General features: G+C 39.4%; 1 protein-coding gene across 1 annotated transcript in view; it reads right to left on the reverse strand.

Moving 5' to 3' along the window:
* The window catches only part of LOC136863826 (chromatin-remodeling ATPase INO80), a 396,793-nt gene that overhangs the window by 259,101 nt on the left and 115,076 nt on the right, over positions 1 to 22,616 (reverse strand). The window contains exons 9-10 of the mRNA XM_068226103.1: positions 14,022 to 14,253; positions 5,117 to 5,204 (exon numbers count right to left, since the gene is read on the reverse strand). Of these exons, the coding sequence (XP_068082204.1) occupies positions 5,117 to 5,204; positions 14,022 to 14,253 (320 nt within the window). The remainder of the gene's footprint in view (positions 1 to 5,116; positions 5,205 to 14,021; positions 14,254 to 22,616) is intronic.

Genomic DNA, 22,616 nt, shown 5'->3' on the forward strand with positions numbered 1-22,616 from the left:
TCAGCATTCGTCCTTATCCTCCAACCATTCTGGTCTTGAATTGGGCCATATATTCGTCTAATAATCTTTCTTTCAAATATCTTTAACTTATTTGCGTCATCAGATAAAAGGTTCCAGGCTTCTGAGCCATATGTCACTACAGGTCTAATAAGGGTCTTATATATTTTGAATTTTGTAGGTTTAGACAATAGACGAGATTTAAATAATGTAAGATTAGCATAATAGGCCCTGTTTCCAGCTATTATTCTACGATGTATCTCCTCACTTATTCTATTATTATTTGTCAACATGGTTCCCAAATACTCAAAACTTCGTACATTCTCAAAATTATGTCCGTTTATTGTCAGATTATCTTGACTTCTTCTGCCCTCTATAACAGTCACATGCATATACTTAGATTTACTGTCATTCACCTCTAATCCCATCCGTTTTCCTGTTTCCTCCATTTCAAGAAACATTTCCTTCAAATATCTATCATTCCTGGCCATTAACACTACATCATCTGCATATGCACAAATTTGTTTAGATTTATATACAATATTTCCTGTATCCATTATTTTTTCAAGGACTTGGTTAATTGCCAGATTAAACAAAGTAGCTGAGAGTGCATCACCTTGTCTGACTCCTGTATTAAGAGCAAACTCATTTCCAATTCTTCCATCCACCATCACCTTTGCCCTTACTTCTCCTAAAGTGATTCTGAACATCCTAATCAGTTTCTGTGGTATTCCTATTGTCTCCATGTATTCATATAGCTTATCCTTGTATATACTGTCAAATGCTTGTCTAAAATCTACAAACAACATATGTAGATCTATATTATGCTCATAGCATTTTTCCATCGTTTGATTTTATTACCACGAATGGAAAATCCAGTTCATTTCCAGGCTGAACTGAACTACCATTTTGAAGTCTACATCAATGTTAATGGAGATACTGAGAAATATCACAGCTAAAATCAGAGTATATAATAAAACATCAAGACCTCATGCCCCTAGATGTAGTTTTCTGGTCAGATGCCCACCTAGGAATGTTCCCGAATTATGAGAGAAGAAAATAATTATGTTATTGGCTTTCCATCCCACTAACTACTTTTACGGTTTTCGGAGATGCCAAGGTGCCAGAAATTAGTACCCCAGGAGTTCTCTTACGTGCCAGTAAATCTACTGACACAAAGCTAACATATCTGAGCACCTTCAAATACCACAGGACTGAGCCAGGATCGAACCTGCCAAGTTGGGGTCAGAAGGCCAGCGCCTCATCTGCCTGAACCACTCAGCCCAGATACGAGAGAAGATACAGCCATCATTTTGTGTCTTTGTGGCAAATTATGTTCAGCAACATGTTTGACAAACAACTTTACCAATATTAAGACTGAGTGTTCTCTGTGTTAGGTGTTATTAAAACATTTCGGTGCTGATTGCATACACTAATACCTTCTTGACATTCCAATTACGGAGTTAATAATAATAATAATAATAATAATAATAATAATAATAATAATAATAATAATAATAATAATAATAATAATAATAATAATAATAATTACTGATACTGGTTTTACATTCAACTTACTACTCATAGTTTTTGAAGATGTCAAGGTGCCAGAATTTTGACCCAGTAAATCTAACAACACAAGCCTGGAGTATCTGAGCACCTGAAGTGAACAAGGATCGAACTTGCTAACTTCACCTCAGTGCCATTTGAGCCACCCAACCCAGCAAATTCAAATAATTCTCCCTCACTTTTTCCAGTTAGATATGTTAAATGGCTATGACTTTAACCATGAAATCAAGTAATTAAATTAGTGCTTTTTGTGACTACTCTAAAATCCAAGAGCATTTTCACTTTGTTCTATTGTTTTGTTAATACCAATTATCAATTATACTTAACAAAAACTAGTCATTCCTCTTTTGTCTCTCAGTGGTGCTCTCAGCTCTTTCTTGTATCTTTTAGACCGAGCAATTTCAACAGAGCTAGCGACTGGGCTTGTACACAGAACGCCATTGCGAGCTTTGAAAGGTGGTCTGATCCACAAATGCCGAATGTCAAAATGAGTGTTTAATTTCATTCTTTCCACATTGGCTAATGTGTATCAGAACAAAACCTAATAGGAAGTATATTTCATTGACAGAAGTGGGATGAAGAGATCCAGTACCTTTCTTGACAGTTTCTTTCAGTGCAGTATTTTTGTTAACTCTTTAATGTTACAATGACACAGATACATTTTCAGAAATGCTGAGATAGGAAAGGGCTAGGAGTGGAAAGGTGGTCTTAATTAGGGTACAGTTCCAGCATTTCCCATGATCTGCTCTGATGACAGAAGGGGCCAGCGTATCTGAGCTTCTTGAGAGATACAGCCTGTACTACTGGAACATGTGCTAACAGTTCGCTGCGGAATGTGTTTCATGCATGATAGGGCTCTAGCGCACTTCAGTTTGCATGCATGCAAGTTTTTGGCAAACATCTTCCCATAACGGTGGATCGAACATCGAGGTCCAATGCATTGACGAATTTCATCCTCTGAACTTAATACACTGGACTTTTATCCGTAGAGACACACGAAAATATGGTGTCCACTACTCCGTTTAATGGCATCAACGACCTGGAAGAGATTATGAACACAACCTGTGCGGCTGTTCGTCAGGACCCCAGTATATTCGATTGGCTTAACTAGTCCATGTTGAGGTTGTTCATTTCAAGACAAAAAAAAAAAAGTATACAAAAGAAACTTTACTAAACATATATCCACCTACTCAATACTGTAGTCAACTGTTCAGTTACAAAAAATAGTTATTTAATGTAAATTATTACAGGTTTCAATCCTAGTACAGATTATCTTCAGCAAGTTAAAAATAATTGATACAAAGACATTTAAAATAAATATTATACACATGGACACATTGAAACCTTCTTATAAAAATCTGGCTGTTTTTGCATCTAAATAATAATTATGTTATTGGCTTTACATCCCACTAACTACTTTTACGGTTTTCAGAGACGCCGAGATGCCAGAATTTAGTCCTGCAGGAGTACTTTTACATGCCAGTAAATCTACCGACACGAGGCTGACATATTTGAGCAACTTCAAATACTACCGGATTGAGCCAGGATCGAACCTGCCATGTTGAGGTCAAAAGGCCAGCGCCTCAACCGTCCGAGCCACTCAGCCCAGCTGCTGTTTATGCATCTAAAATGACAAAATTCTGACTCTTGGTGTGTTCTAAAAAGGTAGTAGAAGTTCTCTTAGTACGGTGAACGTAACCGCCATTACAGAATGTCTTCATTATGGAACATTTGTGTGAAAAGCATTATTTGAAATACAAAAAATGTAGAAAACTATTCATTCTCTTCCTGCCTTAAAGCATGTTTTCTCAAGTGTTGCCAACATCTGCATGAACTTTCCAGCCTCTACTTTTTACTCTTCATCATTGTATATACTACCTTTCCCAAGACCAGCTGATAACTTATCTAAATGGTGTACAGAGCAAGTAGTACAAGTACTATGAAGCCCAGTCCTTTGGCGGCTCCTGCTGCTATTCCTGTTTTGCAGTATGGACAAATACATTATGAAAGAAGTTCCGAACAAGGGATACAAAATCAAGGCCATTCCTTTGTTCTAAACATCCCAGGTAAAAGCAATAGGTGATTCACAGTATCACTTTAAATCCACTCCAATTATTTTCATATTTTCAAACCTACATACAACAGGCTGCTTTAGACTGAGAAAAAGTAGTAAGATATTTCTTCTCTGAAACATTTAGATGATTTCTCCCACTCAAATTCAGTAAATTTACGACCTGCCTGTGTTAAGTGTTCACCTTCAGTACAAGGTTCCTAATAATTTTACTTATTCAGTGTTGAACTCATGCTCATTATTCATTATTACAAATTTATAAATTTACTTGAGTACTTATCTTTATGGGATCAAAGAATTCATGCATATCAAAATTTATGGGCCGATTGCAGAAATGGTATTTAGACAATGTCTACAGTTAAACAATGCCTAAGCATGGCTGCCGCATTGCAGAGACGTTATTTATCAGACACTGTCTAAAACCAATGTTCAACCGGTCATGTTTATACACTGCCAAGAGCACTGTTTAACCTCAAATGAGAGGAGTGAATCACAATCAGGTTATGTACCATGAAATATGTAATTTGTATTATCATGTTGAGAGGATTCCGAGAAGAAAGGTTAGTCCGGTGGCCTCTCTGTGGGTCGCCCGCTGCTAAATCGCAGCAATTCGTTTGACATATACGGGGAGATAGATCTTAAAATAAGGTTTTGCTTTACGAGAGACTTGTTTCTTCAGATTGACAAAGTGACAGTCCGGTAACTGTCAACTTAAATACAATTCTTGGCAACTGATATATTTTATTACGTACATGGGGTAATTTCCATGGAATTATAGGTCACTTCGACTACATATCAGAATTACGTGTCCCGATCGTCTGAGGGCTGTCACATGCATCAACCGGGAGGGGTTCACTTATATTTAATGCCAAGTAAACACACATATTAGTGAAAACTAAAAAGTAGGTTGTATGGGATTTTTATATATATATATATATATATATATATAAAATCGTATAAGTTTTCAGCAACTATCAGATAGGAAAAGGCAAGTGGTGGTGATTATCGTTTGAAGAGGGCTGGGGAAGAAGGGCCGTGGCCATAATAACAGCTCTAGTATTTGCCTGGTGTAAAAATACTCAGCCATATTCGAGTAATGTGTAGGAAGACAAACAGCTGACCGGCGTTCGGCGCGCGCAACGACGAATTTCATTGGTTGCGACAAGCAAAGAGTTGCATGAAAGATACTTCTGTCTCCATTTTCAAACCAAAATTGAAACTTGAAGGGATGTGTAGTTACACATCGACTGAACATTGTTTATGCAATGGAAGATCGTGAACGATTTAGACGATGTCTAAGGCTTAAAAATAGTAATCACTTCTGCAATCGGCCCCATATTATTAACTTCACCCTCAATCCATTTGACAATGCTTCAAAACCTAAATACCTTATCAATGGAGGTAAAGGATCAATAAAACTGGCTATGAAAAGAAGCTGCATTTACAGGACAAAAGTAAATAATTAAATTTTGTACTTACTATACTTTTCAGCAATGTGACACAGGAATGCAATAGACTGCACAGTTTTCCCCAAGCCCATTTCATCTGCAAGAATGCCATTGATTCCCTAAAAACGAAAACAATGTGTAAACATTTTTATTTCAAAGTATGCTGCAGATGATACTTTTTTTACCTTCTTAAGAACAGAGATGTCCCCTTTTCCAAAGAGAAAGGTTGTTCCTCTTCATGAAAATGAACAGCTTGCTTTAAAGTGTGAGATTCCTATATTGATTTCCTTCGTGATCCCCAGTGCCTTTAACCACAGCTTTTTGTGCAAAACTGAATAGCCATTGTTTCTTCTTAACCCAGCTACATATTTTAACAGATCTTTTTCAGTTTCTGGATACTGGCCTGACTTTGGTCCCTGAAATAATAACCTGTCTTTTTGGCACACTACAACTGTTCTTTTTGTTTATGCCAGTAGCATACATGTGCTGGCTCTACACTAAACTCACATGCTGCAACAGCACTGCAGTTATTTTACTGCAAACCCGAACAGTGTAATTTAACTCCCATTTTTCTTACTCAATATTAACCCCTGTTTACTTATGTATGTAAAAGTAATTAGTACAGAAACTGGAATATGTTCTAGACCAAGTGTGTATGCCACCCACACGAAGTATCTAGAAGGGCCAGCCTCCCTATTTAAGGCAGGACAGATGCACTCAAGATGGTTCAGTGTAGTCTCAGTTCTGACAGCGATTGAGACAGTTCAGTGGAGTGCAGCTGAGGACAACATGACCAAATGCTATTAGAGCTGCATGTGAACTGACAGAACAGTGCGGCTGAGAGGCGTGTGACAGTGAGTGAAACTCTCATAGTGAGCAAACTTTGTGGCATTAATATTGTACTGCAAGCTAATAGTGAACTGCCCTAGGGTACAAGTGACGGTTACAGGAATGTGTGTAGTGTAACTGTTTTAGCTCATGTCAGACTGAATAACTAGTGTGACTGAAGACAGAAAGAGAGAGAGAACTAACTAGCCTGATTGTGTGCCTGTGTAATTGTATAGCAATTAGTGTTAGTCAATACACCTTAGAGTAAATGCAACCAATTATGTATTTATTTAGCTGCACTTCAGCTTTTTTTTTTTTTTTTTTTACAAGTCGCACCAACATAGATAGGTCTTATGACGACAATGGGACAGGGAAGGCTAGGAGTCTGAAGGAATCGGCCATGGCCTTAATTAAGGTGTGAAAATGGGAAACTACAGAAAATGGTCTTCAGGGCTGCCAACAGTGGGGTTCAAACCGACTATCTCCTGAATACTGGCCGCACTTAAGCGACTGCGGCTATCGAGCTCGGTCTTCTGCTTTCTAGAAGATAATATGAAATATGAATATGAAAGAGATGCTGACTCAGAATTGTGCCCCAGCTCTTTGAAATATCAGACAACATCCCCCAAATATTCTTCTATGTAGAAAACTGATGTCATTCAAGAGCCCCAGCAAGTGATTACGGGCAAGAGAAACAATTTCTCTTTTCTTTTCCCGCTGTTTGGGTATTTCTTCTTTAAATATCAAAGATACCCATGTTCATACGTTTATATATTCAGGAACATATTTATGTTTAAGAATACATTCTAAGACCATCTAGTGTACAGGTCCAGCACCGAGCCTTTGTTTGGCGGGCAGAGTGGCTCAGATGGTTGAGCCAAAGTTGGCAGGTTCAATCCTAGCTCAGTCAAGTGGTATTTGAAAATGCTCACAACAATCGGACTCGTGTCAGTAGATTTACAAACATGTAAAAGAACTCCCGCAGGACAAAATTCTGGCACCTTGGGGTGTCTGAAAACCATAAAAGTAGTTAGTGGACATAAAACCCAGAACATCATTATTATGAACCTGTGTTAAAGACATTCTGACACACAACCCGTAAGTGTATACACACAACCTGTCAGGTGTCTAGCACGGCAGTCATAATGTTCTTGTTGTCCACTGCGAAACATGTGAAAACTGACACCAATGATTGAGAACATTGAACTGCAATGACATTTTCGAGTACTTTCCCTTCTGCCACAAGTAGTTTCAAAGGTGAACCATTCTCATCACAAATTCCAAGGAGGATAATGAACACTGAAAAGCCTTTTTTATTCTGTCTGTTGTTTTATCACAGTGCAGTTACTTTGTTCTCATTCATTGCTTCCCTTACACCATCCTCATACTTCTTTCTTGCCTTTGGAATGTAATTCTTCCATAATGTGTTTCGAACTGGAGCACCTCCAGCATTTGGAATGACAGAAATTAAATAAATTTATGCAAGCAAAGGTACATTTGCTTCAAATTGCCAATCAGCCAAAAAAGCAACTAAAACCAAACCAAACCAAACCCCATGGCACAACAGCCTTTAAAGGGCCTTGGCCTACCAAGCGACCGCTGCTCAGCCCGAAGGCCTGCAGGTTATGAGGTGCAGTGTGGTCAGCACGATGAATCCTCTCGGCCGTTATTCTTGGCTTTCTAGACCGGGGCTGCTATCTCAACGTCAGATAGCTCCTCAATTCTAATCACGTAGGCTGAGTGGACCTCGAACCAGCCCTCAGGTCCAGGTAAAAATCCCTGACCTGGCCGGGAATCGAACCCGGGGCCTCCGGGTAAGAGGCAGGCACGCTACCCCTACACCACAGGGCCGGCTAAAAAAAAAAAAGCTACTAACATAATATTAATGATTCAATGACTTTAGAATGGACATAAGTCCACCTCTTTATGAAATTCAGACCAGTTCCTTAATCCTTTCTCGCATCTAGATTTTATGGACTTGCCTTCAATACATAACGTTCAGAAACGTTTTGCACATTACGATTTCACAAGTATATGTCACAGTACCTAAAACATGTTTTTTTTTTGCTAGTTGTTTTACGTCGCACCGACACAGATAGGTCTTACGGCGACGATGGGACAGGAAAGGGCTAGGAGTGGGAAGGAAGCGGCCATGGCCTTAATTAAGGTACAGCCCCAGCATTTGCCTGGTGTGAAAGTGGTTCCCCATTTTCACGGCCGCTTCCTTCCCACTCCTAGCCCTCTCCTGTCCCATCGTCGCCGTAAGACCTATCTGTGTCGGTGCGACGTAAAACAACTAGCAAAAAACATGTTTACAGTATGAATTGTAGGCCAACATCAGGCAAACACAGTGATGCCAAACCCAGATCACATTCTACATTTGTCCAATAGGAGGCATTTATTGTGTTTGTAATATGCAAGATGGATGGAAAGAAGTGGACGTTGCCGCTTGTATTGGATTAAGTCACAGGGGCGTCTTTGGAAAAATTTCAGGAGAGACAAACGGTTGCTGACAGGCAATGACTGAGAACATTCAACTGCAATGACATTTTCAAGTACTTTCTCTTCTGCCACAAGTAGTTTCAAAGGTGAACCATTCTCATCAGAAACACCAACCCAGAACTCACAGCGAGGATAAGTCGACACTTAATGCTTTCAGCACATCACAGGCCCACTACTACTGTCACCACATTCTACCAGAATTTTTAGAAGGCCACTAAAGTGAACTAGTCAGACCACACAGTGCAAAATTGGCTACAAGGCACAGCACTGATATCAAGGAGGCCTCTGTGTTCCTCGTAAACTGCACCCTAGGGTAGCTCAAGTGAGGGGGGGGGGGGGGGGGGGGGGCAGCAACTCATAGCCCATAGAATCAGGAACAGTGAAAGTTTATGCTAGTTTCTGAGGTCACCATAAGCTTGCACCCATACAACAGGAGCATTAGAGACTGGAGACAATCCAGTGAGAGATGGAATGAGCCCTTTGTCCTGGAGCGCCATCAGCAGAAAAGGGGTTCAGTTATGTTTCTTTGCTAGTGGGTTTACGTCACACCGACACAGATAGGTTATGGTGATGACAGGATGGGAAAGGCCTAGGAATTGGAAGGAAGAGGCCGTGACCTTAATTAAGGTACAGCCCCAGCATTTGCCTGGTGTGAAAATGGGGAAGCCAGGTAAACCATCCACAGGGCTGCCGAAAGTGGGATTCGAACCCACCATCTCCTGGATGCAAGTCATGTTTCTGGGTGGGATCATATTTGGTAGATGTACCATAAGTTGGTGCATAGATTTTGCCAGTTTTTGTGGTAAAGAAAACACATAATTTCACGGGATATTCATTCTTTGTTTATTCAAAATATTGATCATTGGCTTCAACACACTTTGCCCATCTTTCAGGTGAGTTATGAATACCATGCCAGAAAAACTGCTTGTCTTTTGTGGCAAACCATTCTTCGAGCCATTTTCCAACTTCTTCAAAATTGCTGAAGTGCTGCTCTGCGAGCGCGTGCCCCATTAATGCGAAGAGGTGATAGATGGCGCCAGGTCGGGGACATATGACAGATGCGGAATGATGTCCCAACCAAGCGATTTCAAGGTGACTTTCACAGGTTTTGCTGTGTAAGATGGCGCATTGTTATGTAACAAAATCACTTTGCCATGCTTTCTCGCCCATTCTGGTCGACTTTCTATCAATGCGTGATTTAAATTAATCTTTTGTTGCCAGCAGCGTTGTGCATTAACGGTTTCACCAGGCTTCAAGAGTTCACAATACACAATACTGCTCCGGTCCAACCAGACACAAAGCATGGTTTTTGTCGTAGCGATTTGGCCTTCGTGTGGAAGGACCTGCTTCGCCAGGTGACAGCCACTATTTTCTCCGCTTATGGTTTTCAAAATAAATCCATTTTTCGTCACCCCTTACACTTCGGTACAAAAATTATTTTCTTTCATGGTGTTGAAGCAGCATTTCACAACTGACTTTCGTTTTTCCATTTACTGTTCATTCAAATCGTGTGCTTGTGACACATTTAATGCTTGTACCAACTGCTGTCGAGTTTGAGTTGGGTCATTATCCAATAACACATGTAATTGCTCGTCTTCGCACTTTTGTGGTCTACCAAAGCACGCACTATCTTTCACATTGAAATCACCATGTTTAACTTGTCGAAACTGTCTCACATGTTCTTCTAATCGATCGAGCATGTTCACCATATGTTTCTATCAGCAAAGAATGACTTTTCACAGCCTTTTGCTTTTGATTAAATGAGAAAAGGAATGTGTGCCACAAAGTTTCTTTCTCAGGCACAAACATCAATATAATCACTGAATGATACAACACAGGCACTAGTGTTTGACAGACTCAACTTGTGTGTTGGTAGATTAATGTCAGACGAACAAACTGACGTACATGTCAAATTCATATGCTGCATACTGTTCGCTGGTGCCATCTCTTAATGAAACTGGATAAGACTTATGCATACACCTGGTATTCTTATCCAGAGTAACATACCTGGTGTAGTATACAGAGACAACATCCTCCAATCCCTGTAGTTGCGGGATTTGCTCCTACTGTTTTACAATAGTGGATGATAATGCTTGTGCACAGAGCCAGAGTGGTCAATCAGTCCCATGAGACACATGGCATACAGCAAATGATGTGATCCGATATATTCTGCGGACATGAACTGTGTCATACATGTATCCTATGATATAAACTGAAGAAAACAACTGCCCACCGTCCTAATCTTCTAGCCTTTCAGCAAATGACTAAAAACTGCTCTCCAAGAGTGGGATAATCTGCCCCAGAACAAGTTGGCTTTTTTGGAGCTGAGTATGCTTCATTGTGTTCAACCATGCCTCACTGCCTGAGACAGCTATACACGGTATTGATCTGTCACAAAATGAATGATAATTTTTTATTTTTAAAAAAAAAATTTACAATTGGCTTTACATCACACCGACACAGGTAAGTCTTATGGCAACGATAGTATAGGTAAAAGCTAGGAGTGCGAAGGAAACAGCCGTGGCTTAAATTAAGGTACAGCCCCAGCATTTGCCTGATGTGAAAATGGGAAACCATGGAAAATCATCTTTATGGCTGGCAACAGTGGGGTTCGAACCCACTATCTCCCAAATGCAAGCTCACAGCTGCGCGCACACCTAACCACACGGCTAACTCGCTTGGTAATTTTTATTCAAAATCTCACATTACCAACTTGTGTTTCTATTTGATTTCTATTATTTCTGTATAACTAACTGCATGTTCTCTTTTCATTGTACATACCCTTGTGAAAAAAAAATGAAAACCTACAAGTTTTCCAGTCATTGACCGGGTCAGGGATGTAATAAATGAAACATATATAGGCTGTTATTACATTGGGGTCGCCACTCCCAAGGTGATTTATTAATGAGTGATAAATGCTATGAAATGATAATGGAGAGTGTTGCTGGAATAAAAGATGACAGGGAAAACCGGAGTACCCGGAGAAAAACCTGTCCCGCCTCTGCTTTGTCCAGCACAAATCTCACATTGAGTGACCGAGATTTGAACCACGGTATCCAGCGGTGAGAGGCCGACGCGCTGCCGTCTGAGCCACGGAGGCTCCTGTACATACCCTTGTACTGCAAAAAGTATGTAGTGAATTAAAGGGTGCACAGAACCAGAATACGCAAAATCTTCTTGAGCTCGGTATTTGTTCATCCATGCCTTTGCTGGCAAGACCTAGTGTTTACAGTATGCTATGTCTTCTGGTGAGGGCTAGAACAAATTTGTTACTTTCATTGCCCAGCCTCAGTCTCATCCTAGGCTTTGACAACATGAAAGTGACCGAGATATGAGCGATGCTAATAATGCCATTCCGTATGCAGCAAGTCCGGTATGAATGGCGTGAAAATGTCACTCATAAGGTCCACTGGTGCAGGTATTTCAGTGGGCTTGGCAGACAGAGATGTAATAGCAACTTCTGGCTCGGTGAGGAAAGCAATGGGAAACTATCTCACTCCTCATATCCCAAGTACGCCTCTTCAGTGATGCCTGAGCCCCCTTGATGGCTGATGGTGGAGCTGTTGAGGTCAAACCAGCCTCCGGGCTGAACACTCATAACATACATACGTTTGTTCATCTAGGCTTCAATACTGAGGGGTTAAGTTTGCTCATTGGAATGTTTGCTCCCAAGAAGTCTGACACCATGCTTGTTATAAATTCCTCCTCCACAATTTTAAAGCGTTTAGCGTTAATGAAACAGTTTCTGATTGACAACTGTCTTTTCTTTTTTTTTTTTTTTCTCCTGAGCTTGTTTATTATTCTTGGGAACTTCACAAGGCAATGTGAATGAATCTTTTCCATGAAATTACATTAACATTTTTATCCTAAATGGAAGATAATAATGACTCTTATGCAAATCAAAGATAGAATTAGTGGTAAATCAATAAAATACTATTATCACTAGAGAAATACATACATACATACCTTGCTACATTACGACTCTGAATTCTACTATGTCACAGCACTTCAGCAAGTCTTTTGTTCATGTAACACTTTTGTGTGTGAAGTCTTCGGTCACTTAACTTCTCTGAACAGCTTCGCTTTGCTTTATGTTACTTGGCGCGGCAAGTTGTTAACTTGCACCCATAACTCAATAATTATCGGTCCGGAGATCATGCTATTTTTCTTTCGACAAAAAGCATTTTTGTATTACTTACGATATACTTTTCACCTCCATTTTCCCGTTTCAACTGCCAGTGCTAGTCATGATGGACAATGATATTGAGAATTCACAGACATAGCACTCCCATTCGTCAGTGCTAGCCCTGGACCCCGAGGAGTAAACAAACTACACCACGATGAAGCGGACCAAACAATGCTTGGTGACATTAAGGATCCTGGCAGTCGCTGAGATGGGAGATTTAGAATCCCATAACCACATTAACATGAATATCTCCCTCAGTTCTAATTTTGAATAGCACTCCCATTCTTCGGTGCTAGCCCTGGAGCTCAGGAAGGAAACGAAAAATGGCACGATAAAGTGGAATGCTACAGGAGATGGTTGTGTCTACAGCGACATAGTCACTATAGGTACGTATGTATATTTCTCTAGTAATAATGGTACTTATTACTTTACTGCTAATTTTACTGTTGATTTGTGCGCGAAGTCAATTGTTATCCTCCATTTAGGACAAAAATTACAATTAAATTTTATGGATACGATTCGTTCACATAACCACTTCACTATTTATAATCTACAATCGCATGAATCTTTTTGTTGCTGTATGATTCTCGTGTTACATATTTTGCACATCATAATTTTAGCCTACACATAAAAACCACAACAGCTTTCTTTTGCATATTTCAAAGCACAAGGATGCACAGTAACCATGGATGGTTTTCCCATACTGAAAATTGATAAAATACACAACTAAAATCCTATTTCAGCAGACAATACGGGTCACGTGCTCCTGCGATGTGCTTTGAAACTTAAAACAGGAACCTGCCGTGCCCTGCCAGTTCATTCAAATAGCCACAAGAAGTGCAAGCATTCAGTTTCATTCGACTGTGAGGTGTTGATGGCACAGTCTTCTTGCTTCCAGTAAGGCATGAAAGAGACAACCGTTACCAGAATGTGCTTCCACATTGATGATGTTCTTTCAGCTATGCATACATCATTGCCAGATGCCACTTGCATGTAATGCTGAAAGATGAAATGTGTCGAAAAGTTGATACATATATTTTCACGAAAAATTTCCGCTCTCTATTTGAAATAAAGTAATATTTTGTGTGTATTATTCATAAAAACCAGTTTCTTGTTCAGAATATCGCAATTATGGGGTAATTTCAAGAACTGTGATTATGTGAGGATATATATATTACACAATTAAGAATTCAGTGAAGAAATTTGTATTTTCTATGCATAAAATTATGTTTTTAACAAATTCTACTGCCTATCATCAATATCAAAAAATCACACCCCCATAAATGTATGAAGAATGAAGAACAGAGGAATAAAATGGACAGAAAGTACACTTGCCGAACCAGCTGCATCTTGGTAAGGGAAGAAGATGATGATGATGATGTGATGATATTTTACATCAGAAAACTACAAAAAAACAAACCTGATCGTAAAGGTTAGCCAACCAATTCATGCCTTTTAGTTGGTAATGCTTCAAATTTCCACGGAATATTGATGGCTGTGGGCGCTCTTCATCAGCACTGATGCTAGTCTCCGTCAGCTTGAAGTCTTCAGACAGTTCATTAGCAACTCCATGAGCAAATTGACGAGTTCGATTCTGTTCAGCTAAGAATGCTTCTCGGACATTTTTCTTCGCTTTCTGTTTCATTAACTCACTGGAAATAAGACATACATCTAAATAACTATTACTTATCCAACATATTATTCAAAAAGTTTAACAAAACAATGATAGAAGTTTCATACAGATGGAAACCATGGGAGAGAGAAATGTATTGAGAGTTCCATAAATGTTACTTTATTATTAACATAAACTTAACAATTTAAAAGGCTGCAACTGGAAAGAAACTGACTCCGTAGGGTCGTTATAGGCTCAGATACAGGTAAAATTCCCTGACCCAGCCGTAAATTGAACCCGGGGTCTCCATGTAAGAGGCAGGCACGCTACCCCTACACCATGGGGCCGGCTCCTGCGTTATTGCGCACGAAGTGAAATCCAAGACGATAACGCACATTTCCACAGAATTATTCAGCTCACGGTCAGCAGAATTATTTACGAAGTCTCAGTTGTCATCGCTAGACTCTTATCTTACTACTACGTCATAAGTGTCCGGGCATGGGATGAAAACTTTTACCCAAGCAGTCAAGATAATTATTATCCAATGATAATAACATTTTATTTTATAAACTCGTCAGTAATGTAATGTAAAATCATCAATAACTCGGAAGAAATATTAACCTAATTACCGTATGTTTAAAAGAAATTGAAAAAATGAATGTTTGTTACTGACGTCTCGGAACACGGTCAACTACAGTAGATCAACACCGCACTAGCTAGAACGATGTATGAAGATGTCCGTGCTCCGGTTTGCGAGCTTTGCGCAAGCGCACTAGTGTGTCGCAACCAACGAGCTCAACTGATAACAAATTGCTGCATGCTTCCTTGCTGCCTAATAGTATTGGCTGCTCTGGAATGGACAGATCACATACGCATTTATTTGTTTGTGACTGACGTGATTACTGCAGACATGTGTGCGTGAGAATTTAAGTTTTTAATTTGTGTTTGGGGTGTTTGTAGAAATAATTTGTTTTAATAGTGAACAATTACGGAAAGTCATTTATATTGCAAAACATTAATGTGTGAAGCATTTATAAGCGATTATGGGTAAATATAGAAACTATTCCGCGGGCTTAAAGCTAAGCGTAATTGCCTTCGCTGAACAGCACGGGAACAGAGCTGCAGAAAGAAAATTTTCAGTGAGTGAAAAGTTGGTGTGTGACTGGCGGAAATTAAAAAACAAGCTAAAAAGCACAAACCCTTCTAGAGGCCCGTTTAGAGGTCCTAAAACAGGGAAGATTCCTACAACTGTAACTGTTCGCTCTCCTCATCAAGACACTTGGGGAGTTGAAAGTTATTACCTTGGGGACACATGAATATCAAATAAACTATTTGTGGCTTGCCCGCAAATTGCCACGCAAATAGAAACAATTAACATTCCATGGTTTCCCATTTCTCTATGTGATGTTTGGGCGCCAGGGTTACAGTTTTAAACAAAACTGTAAACCAAAATTTATATTTACTAGCATAGAGACTTATACTTAAATCACAGGGGTAGGATTTTAAATAATTAACCATTAAGTATCGCTTAAGAAAGAAAATTAACGCAATATAAAATACAATGCTTGAGGAAGTGGAAAGGATAGTAAATAAACTCCGTTGTCATAAGGCAGCAGGAATAGATGAAATTAGACCTGAAATGGTGAAGTATAGTGGGAAGGCAGGGATGAAATGGCTTCATAGGGTAGTAAAATTAGCGTGGAGTGTTGGTAAGGTACCTTCAGATTGGACAAAAGTAGTAATTGCACCTATCTATAAGCAAGCGAACAGGAAGGATTGCAACAATTATCGAGGTATCTCATTGATTAGTATACCAGGCAAAGTATTCACTGGCATCTTGGAAGGGAGGGCGCGGTCAGTCGTTGAGAGGAAGTTGGATGAAAACCAGTGTGGTTTCAGGCCACAGAGAGGCTGTCAGGATCAGATTTTCAGTATGCGCCAGGTAATTGAAAAATGCTACAAGAGGAATAGGCAGTTGTGTTTATGTTTCGTAGATCTAGAGAGAGCATATGACAGGGTACCAAGGGAAAAGATGTTCGCCATACTGGGGGACTATGGAATTAAAGGTAGATTATTAAAATCAATCAAAGGCATTTATGTTGACAATTGGGCTTCAGTGAGAATTGATGGTAGAATGAGTTCTTGGTTCAGGGTACTTACAGGAGTTAGACAAGGCTGCAATCTTTCACCTTTGCTGTTTGTAGTTTACATGGATCATATGCTGAAAGGTATAAAATGGCAGGGAGCGATTCTGTTAGGTGGAAATGTAGTAAGCAGTTTGGCCTATGCTGACGACCTGGTCTTAATGGCAGACTGTGCCGAAAGCCTGCAGTCTAACATCTTGGAACTTGAAAATAAGTGCAATGAGTATGGTATGAAAATTAGCCTCTCGAAGACTAAATTGATGTCAGTAGGTAAAAATTCAACAGAATTGAATGTCAGACTGGTGATACAAAGCTAGAACAGGTCGATAATTTCAAGTATTTAGGTTGTGTGTTTTCCCAGGATGGTAATATACTAAGAGAGGTTGAATCAAGGTGTAGTAAAGCTAATGCAGTGAGCTCGCAGTTGCAATCAGCAGTATTCTGTAAGAAGGAAGTCAGCTCTCAGACGAAACTATCTTTACATCGGTCTGTTTTCAGACCAACTTTGCTTTACGGGAGCGAAAGCTGGGTGGACTCAGGATATCTTATTCATAAGTTAGAAGTAACAGACATGAAAGTAGCAAGAATGATTGTTGGTACAAACAGGTGGGAACAATGGCAGGAGGGAACTCGGAATGAGGAGATAAAGGCTAATTTAGGAATGAACTCGATGGATGAAGCTGTACGCATAAACCGGCTTCGGTGGTGGGGTCATGTGAGGCGAATGGAGGAGGATAGGTTACCTAGGAGAATAATGGACTCTGTTATGGAGGGTAAGAGAAGTAGAGGGAGACCAAGACGACGATGGTTAGACTCTGTTTCTAACGATTTAAAGATAAGAGGTATAGAACTAAATGAGGCCACAACACTAGTTGCAAATCAAGGATTGTGGCGACGTTTAGTAAATTCTCAGAGGCTTGCAGACTGAACGCTGAAAGGCATAACAGTCTATAATGATAATGTATGTATGTATGTATGTATGTATGTATGTATGTATAAAATACAAATGAATTTATTATACAAAAAAAATAATGAGATGAATCGGAAAAGTTCCTTAAAGCGTGTAGGGATTTAGAATTTACTTTACTGAATTTACTAATTGCTTGCTTTATCTAATTGAAGCTCACCAATTGCAGCTTTCGTTGAAGTCATCGGGTTTCCGTGGCTACTCGTTCTCTTCTTCTCGATGTAGAATTGGCTCCATGGACATCCTTCCTTCCTTCCTTCCCTGATATGGTACGGGCTATCTGGACTAGCACTCCCTAATTGCCTAGTCTTTAAATTAGACATTGGCCCTATACCTGTAAAAACTGATCAGCGTTGATCGTAAGGGGAGAAAATTCAAGAGATATGAATTTTTCCATATTAGTAGAAATCTCAATCCAACTGAGCTATACTATTTATACGGTACAGACTTGTACCAAATTCCGTAGACTTGAACTAAGCATAGTTCTTCGTCCAGAAGATTTACTGAATATAACACAAGCTGTAAGCTTGTTTCGTTGTAGATCCAATACCATAACCGCAGCTAAGTACTGTATCGAAGCGACAACACACTGTACAAAAATCAATAACGTCGTTCACAGTAGATGTTCACAGTAGAAGTTAGGGTCCGTTCTTGTGGTGAGAATCTCTATATATCCGGGCTCACCCCCACTCTTGGTAACAGTTCAATCTCAAAACTCATATACAACGAAGTATCTGATTCGTAGATCGAATTATCAACTTCCCTTCTCTTCTTTCTTGACAAGTCCAGTAGGCGTGGCGATGATGTAGCTGACCAGCTTGCAAGCCTCGCGCGCGGGTCGCTGTTTACTAGCCTTGGCTCATGAGTTAAACCCAGTGAGTCATGTAATTTTCCACGCTCAAGAATAACCTTTTCCGTATAAACAAATATGAGATGAAATGACAAAAACTATATTTCAACATATTAACCAAATCCAATACATAATAAATTCCTATCTTTCATAATATAATAATAAATAATAAATAATGTTATAATATATATAATATGATTGCAAAAACCTTATTTACAAATGCTTGACGTAGAATAAATATGTTGTTATGAATAACTGCCGATGGCGGATAAACTTGATATCAAATGATATCGCATAAAATGATATATTAAATTAGTAGGGCTGGAGAAGCCCGGACAGTTCAACAACTGACGAAGAAGTGTTTATGTACGTCAATGAAATACGTAGCAATGGCTGCAGTGTATCATATGAAATGTTACAAATTAAGGGACGGGAGGTAGCGCGCAAACACAACATAACTCAGTTTAAGGCGAGTCGTGGGTGGATTAAGGTGTTCATGCGACGACACAATCTGTCAGTGCGAAGGAGAACACTAAGCCAAAAGATGCCTGCTGATTACACAGACAAGATTGTAAATTTTCACCGATTTGTCATACGTTTGCGCAAGGAAACTTCGTACTTGCTTTCTCAAATTAGTAATGCCAATCAGATTCCAATCTTTTTTGATATGCCTCGCAACAGCACTATTGCGCTAAAAGGATCACGGAGTGTATTAATGAAAACCAGCGGTAGTGAGAAGTTGCGATGCACGGCAATGCTAGCCATTATAGCTGACGGAAGAAAGTTGCCACCTTACATCATTTTCAAGAGGAAAACGATGCCTAAGAATATACAGTTTCCCCGTGGAATTCATGTACAAGTGCAACCAAAGGGTTGGATGGAAGTAGAACTCATGCTGGACTGGGTTAAAACAGTGTGGGATAGAAGACCCGGTGCACTACTACAACAACCAGCTCTGCTTGTTTTAGATAGTTTCCGAGGTCACCTCGTGAACGAAGTGAAGCAACTTCTTAGCAAAAATAAGACACGACAGACAGTCATTTCTGGTGGCCTAACATCTGCTTTGCAGCCACTAGACGTATGTATTAATAAACCCTTTAAAGACCGCTTACGTCGATTTTACAACGAGTGGATGACGAGCGGCGATCAGCAATTGACGCCCACTGGAAATATCAAGCGTCCACCCTTGGACTTGCTATGCTCGTGGGTGATGAAGAGTTGGGATCTTATACCACGTGAACTAGTCTCCAAGAGCTTCAAAAGGACTGCGATTTTGAATGCACTAGATGGATCCGAAGATGACGCAGTGTGGCAGAGAGATGAAGAATCTGATGCCGGTATTAACAGCGGTGAGGACGGCGCATCAGATACCGAAACATGCGATAGCGACACAGAAGATTTGGAATAAATTGTGTACTGGTAAGTCCGTATTTCACAACAAAGCGATAATTTTTTGCAAGTGTAATATTTTAACTTTAATACTCAAATTAATGACTAACTTAATACGTTCGTTTTTATTTGCAGGTTGGAAAAACGTTCGCCGAATTGTTGAGAATTATTATGAATTTTGTTTTAGACTATTTTAATTATTTTGATGTATAAACGTGAGTATTACGTGCATCTTAAATTTGTATTGAATACAATTTAGTTATAAATAAATTTTTTGAGTAATACAAATACTGGTATTAAAAATTCTTCGTATAATGGTCGCACCCTACTATTTTTTCGAAAATTTTGGTATAAAAAGTGCGACGATTATGCCGGGAAATACCGTATTAAAATTAAACTCAGTCGCCTTAAATTCTTGGCTGGAGGCACGACTACAGTGTTTCACTGCAAACTGAATCACTCAAATTTTAAAACTTGCCTTAAACTTGAGCACTTCTCCATAACTTACCTACGAGCGAAATCTTGCAGGAAAGAAATTAAGGTATCATAATACACTCGACCCAATCTGATACCTTACATCTTACACATACTGTAGACTGGTATAACTTACTGAAATTGCAATAAGTTGAACAGGGTCACATTCCATCTTCCTCATCAGGCCAGAGAATACCCTGGGATCCAGATTTACCTACCTGCCGTTCGCCAAACAAGGGAAGAGAACAACTGCAAGTAAGATACGAGTGATGAGAGACAGTTTGACCTTGAGCTGAGAGCACGCATGCATGTTATACCTTGTTGTTTTTACACTGCTCCATGAAGAAAACCCAAGGTGACATTAAGCAGGAATCATTTTTCTCCTTCGATTCCATATAGAAAATTAGGGGCGTAGTATACTTGATGGCAAGATAAATGCGAGTAAATATGCTAATACAGTAAGAAACGTTTGCTTCCAGCCCAGATTGTAATAGACAAATAATCCAGGGTTATACGTAAGACCCTCCCGGGTTTAAAAAATTGGAAGTGCAAAGACTATGGCAGACACAGCAAAACAACTCGTATCAACAGACACAGATTCTCTCCAAGTTTGCATCTATAATTGATTGCAGATTTAGTTGCTTGATGGCAGTCAATGAAAAGGACATAAAAACTTTCCAGTCTGTCGAACACACAAAATTTCAATTAAAATTAAAACACTATAAAGATACCTGTAAAAAATACAAACTATTTTTTGACAGACTGGAAAAAAAATTTATGTCCTATTTGACTAAGTCGACACTGGAAAATACGGCTTCCTTCTTAACAAAAAAAAACAGTCAATGAAAAAAAAACAAGCTGGTACTCAATGATGACAATGAAGCTTCTTTTTTTAAATTCTATTTGTTCGGGGCATCGACCCATGTGGATCTTCTGCCCCTACTGGCACCATATTGTATGAACCTGTGTGTAATTGGAATGGCATTAGTGTGGAATGTTGTGTGTGAGGAAAGGTAAATTAAGGACGTCACAAACACCCAATCCCCAGGCCAGAGATAGTAATCATAACAATTAAAAAACCCTGACCCGACCAGGGATCGAACTTGGGACCGCCGAGTGACAGGTGGACGCGTTGCCGCCTACACCGCGGGGCCGGACATGAAGCATATTACATCTACAAATTCCCTCAATGTGAATCAGTTGAAAGGGTACAATGGCAGTTTTGGGCAAAATATCACACTGCAGCACCCACAGACAAAATAATTCATGTATGGTTCATGAAATTCCAGAGACTGGCTGCCAGCATGATGCTAAACGACGAGGACAGCCAGGACCATTGGCCAATACTGTCAAACATGTGAGAGAAGCGTATGCCAGGAGCCGTAAGAAATCAACTAATTGTTCAAGTCAGGAGTCACAATGTCTCAGTCAACTGTCAGGTATATTCTGTGCAAATGTTTGCACCAGCTGCAGAAGTTGTAGGTGCTAAAAATCCAAGATCTTGATCTCATTGTTGACCACTGTTGACAGTTCTGAGTGGATTTTCAAGAGCAGCTAGAGGACGATGATTTGGCAGAGAAAAACTAATTTTTAGTGACGAGGCCACTTTTCATGTGGCTGGCGCAGTAAATTGTTACAATGTACACATTGGGGTAAGCACAATCCTCACCTACCTGTAAACTACATCCATGATTCCCCTCAAGTGGATGGGTTTTTTTTTGTTTTTTTTTTGGTCAAAGGTCTATTGTCCATTTTTCTTCGAAGAAGGAACTATTACCAGTACACTGTACCTAGACACATCGAGAGAGTGTTTACTGTCACAATTAAGCCGCTGATATCAAAAAGGGGACTAGTCATCACTTTGGCGGTATGAGAGTTATTACTGTGGTTCTTATCTTTATATGATTCCGCATCTGTTGATGCTAAAATGGAACTTGTTCAGTAACTCTTTCCGTGTCTAAACCAGTGGTGAAATTTTGTGCCGTGCGAAAGTGAAGTTTGGGACAGTGATCAGGAGTGAAATCTGGCATCCAAATCAAATATGAACATAGTTGTCTGACCAAATATCCTGGATTGTTTAGTAAGAAAATCCTTTTGTATTATCCCTTTCATGTTACAAGCCAAGATACTGATAGGTTATAGACTTGTCTTTCCATGACAGCGTCGATTTTGATATGTATGTTTTGTTATAGGACATGTTTATTCACTTATTTAGAATGCATATTAATAATATGCTTAAATAATTAAAAAATACATTTTGTTATAAAACTGTACACATTTTTTGAGTTAAACTTTATTTTTGGTCAAACGAGTGTTGTTTAAATTAAAACCGAGACTTGTCAGTCATTTTCTATATCAATTTCCTAGTATGCGTCGATACCATAAGATTACATATTTTGGTGTATGACTTTAATCTTCCTAATGAGCATGTAGGGTTAATTATAAGGTGTAGGAATATTATTATACAGAATTATATTTAAAAAATTGTATATATCTCAAAACTACAATCCAGTGACATGACCCGTTTTTTTCTCTCAGCAGCTCAATTACAAGAAAATAACGAGGAATAAGTTTTGCAA

The sequence above is a fragment of the Anabrus simplex genome, chromosome 2 (assembly GCF_040414725.1).
Source record: "Anabrus simplex isolate iqAnaSimp1 chromosome 2, ASM4041472v1, whole genome shotgun sequence".
Taxonomy (NCBI): Eukaryota; Metazoa; Arthropoda; class Insecta; order Orthoptera; family Tettigoniidae; genus Anabrus; species Anabrus simplex.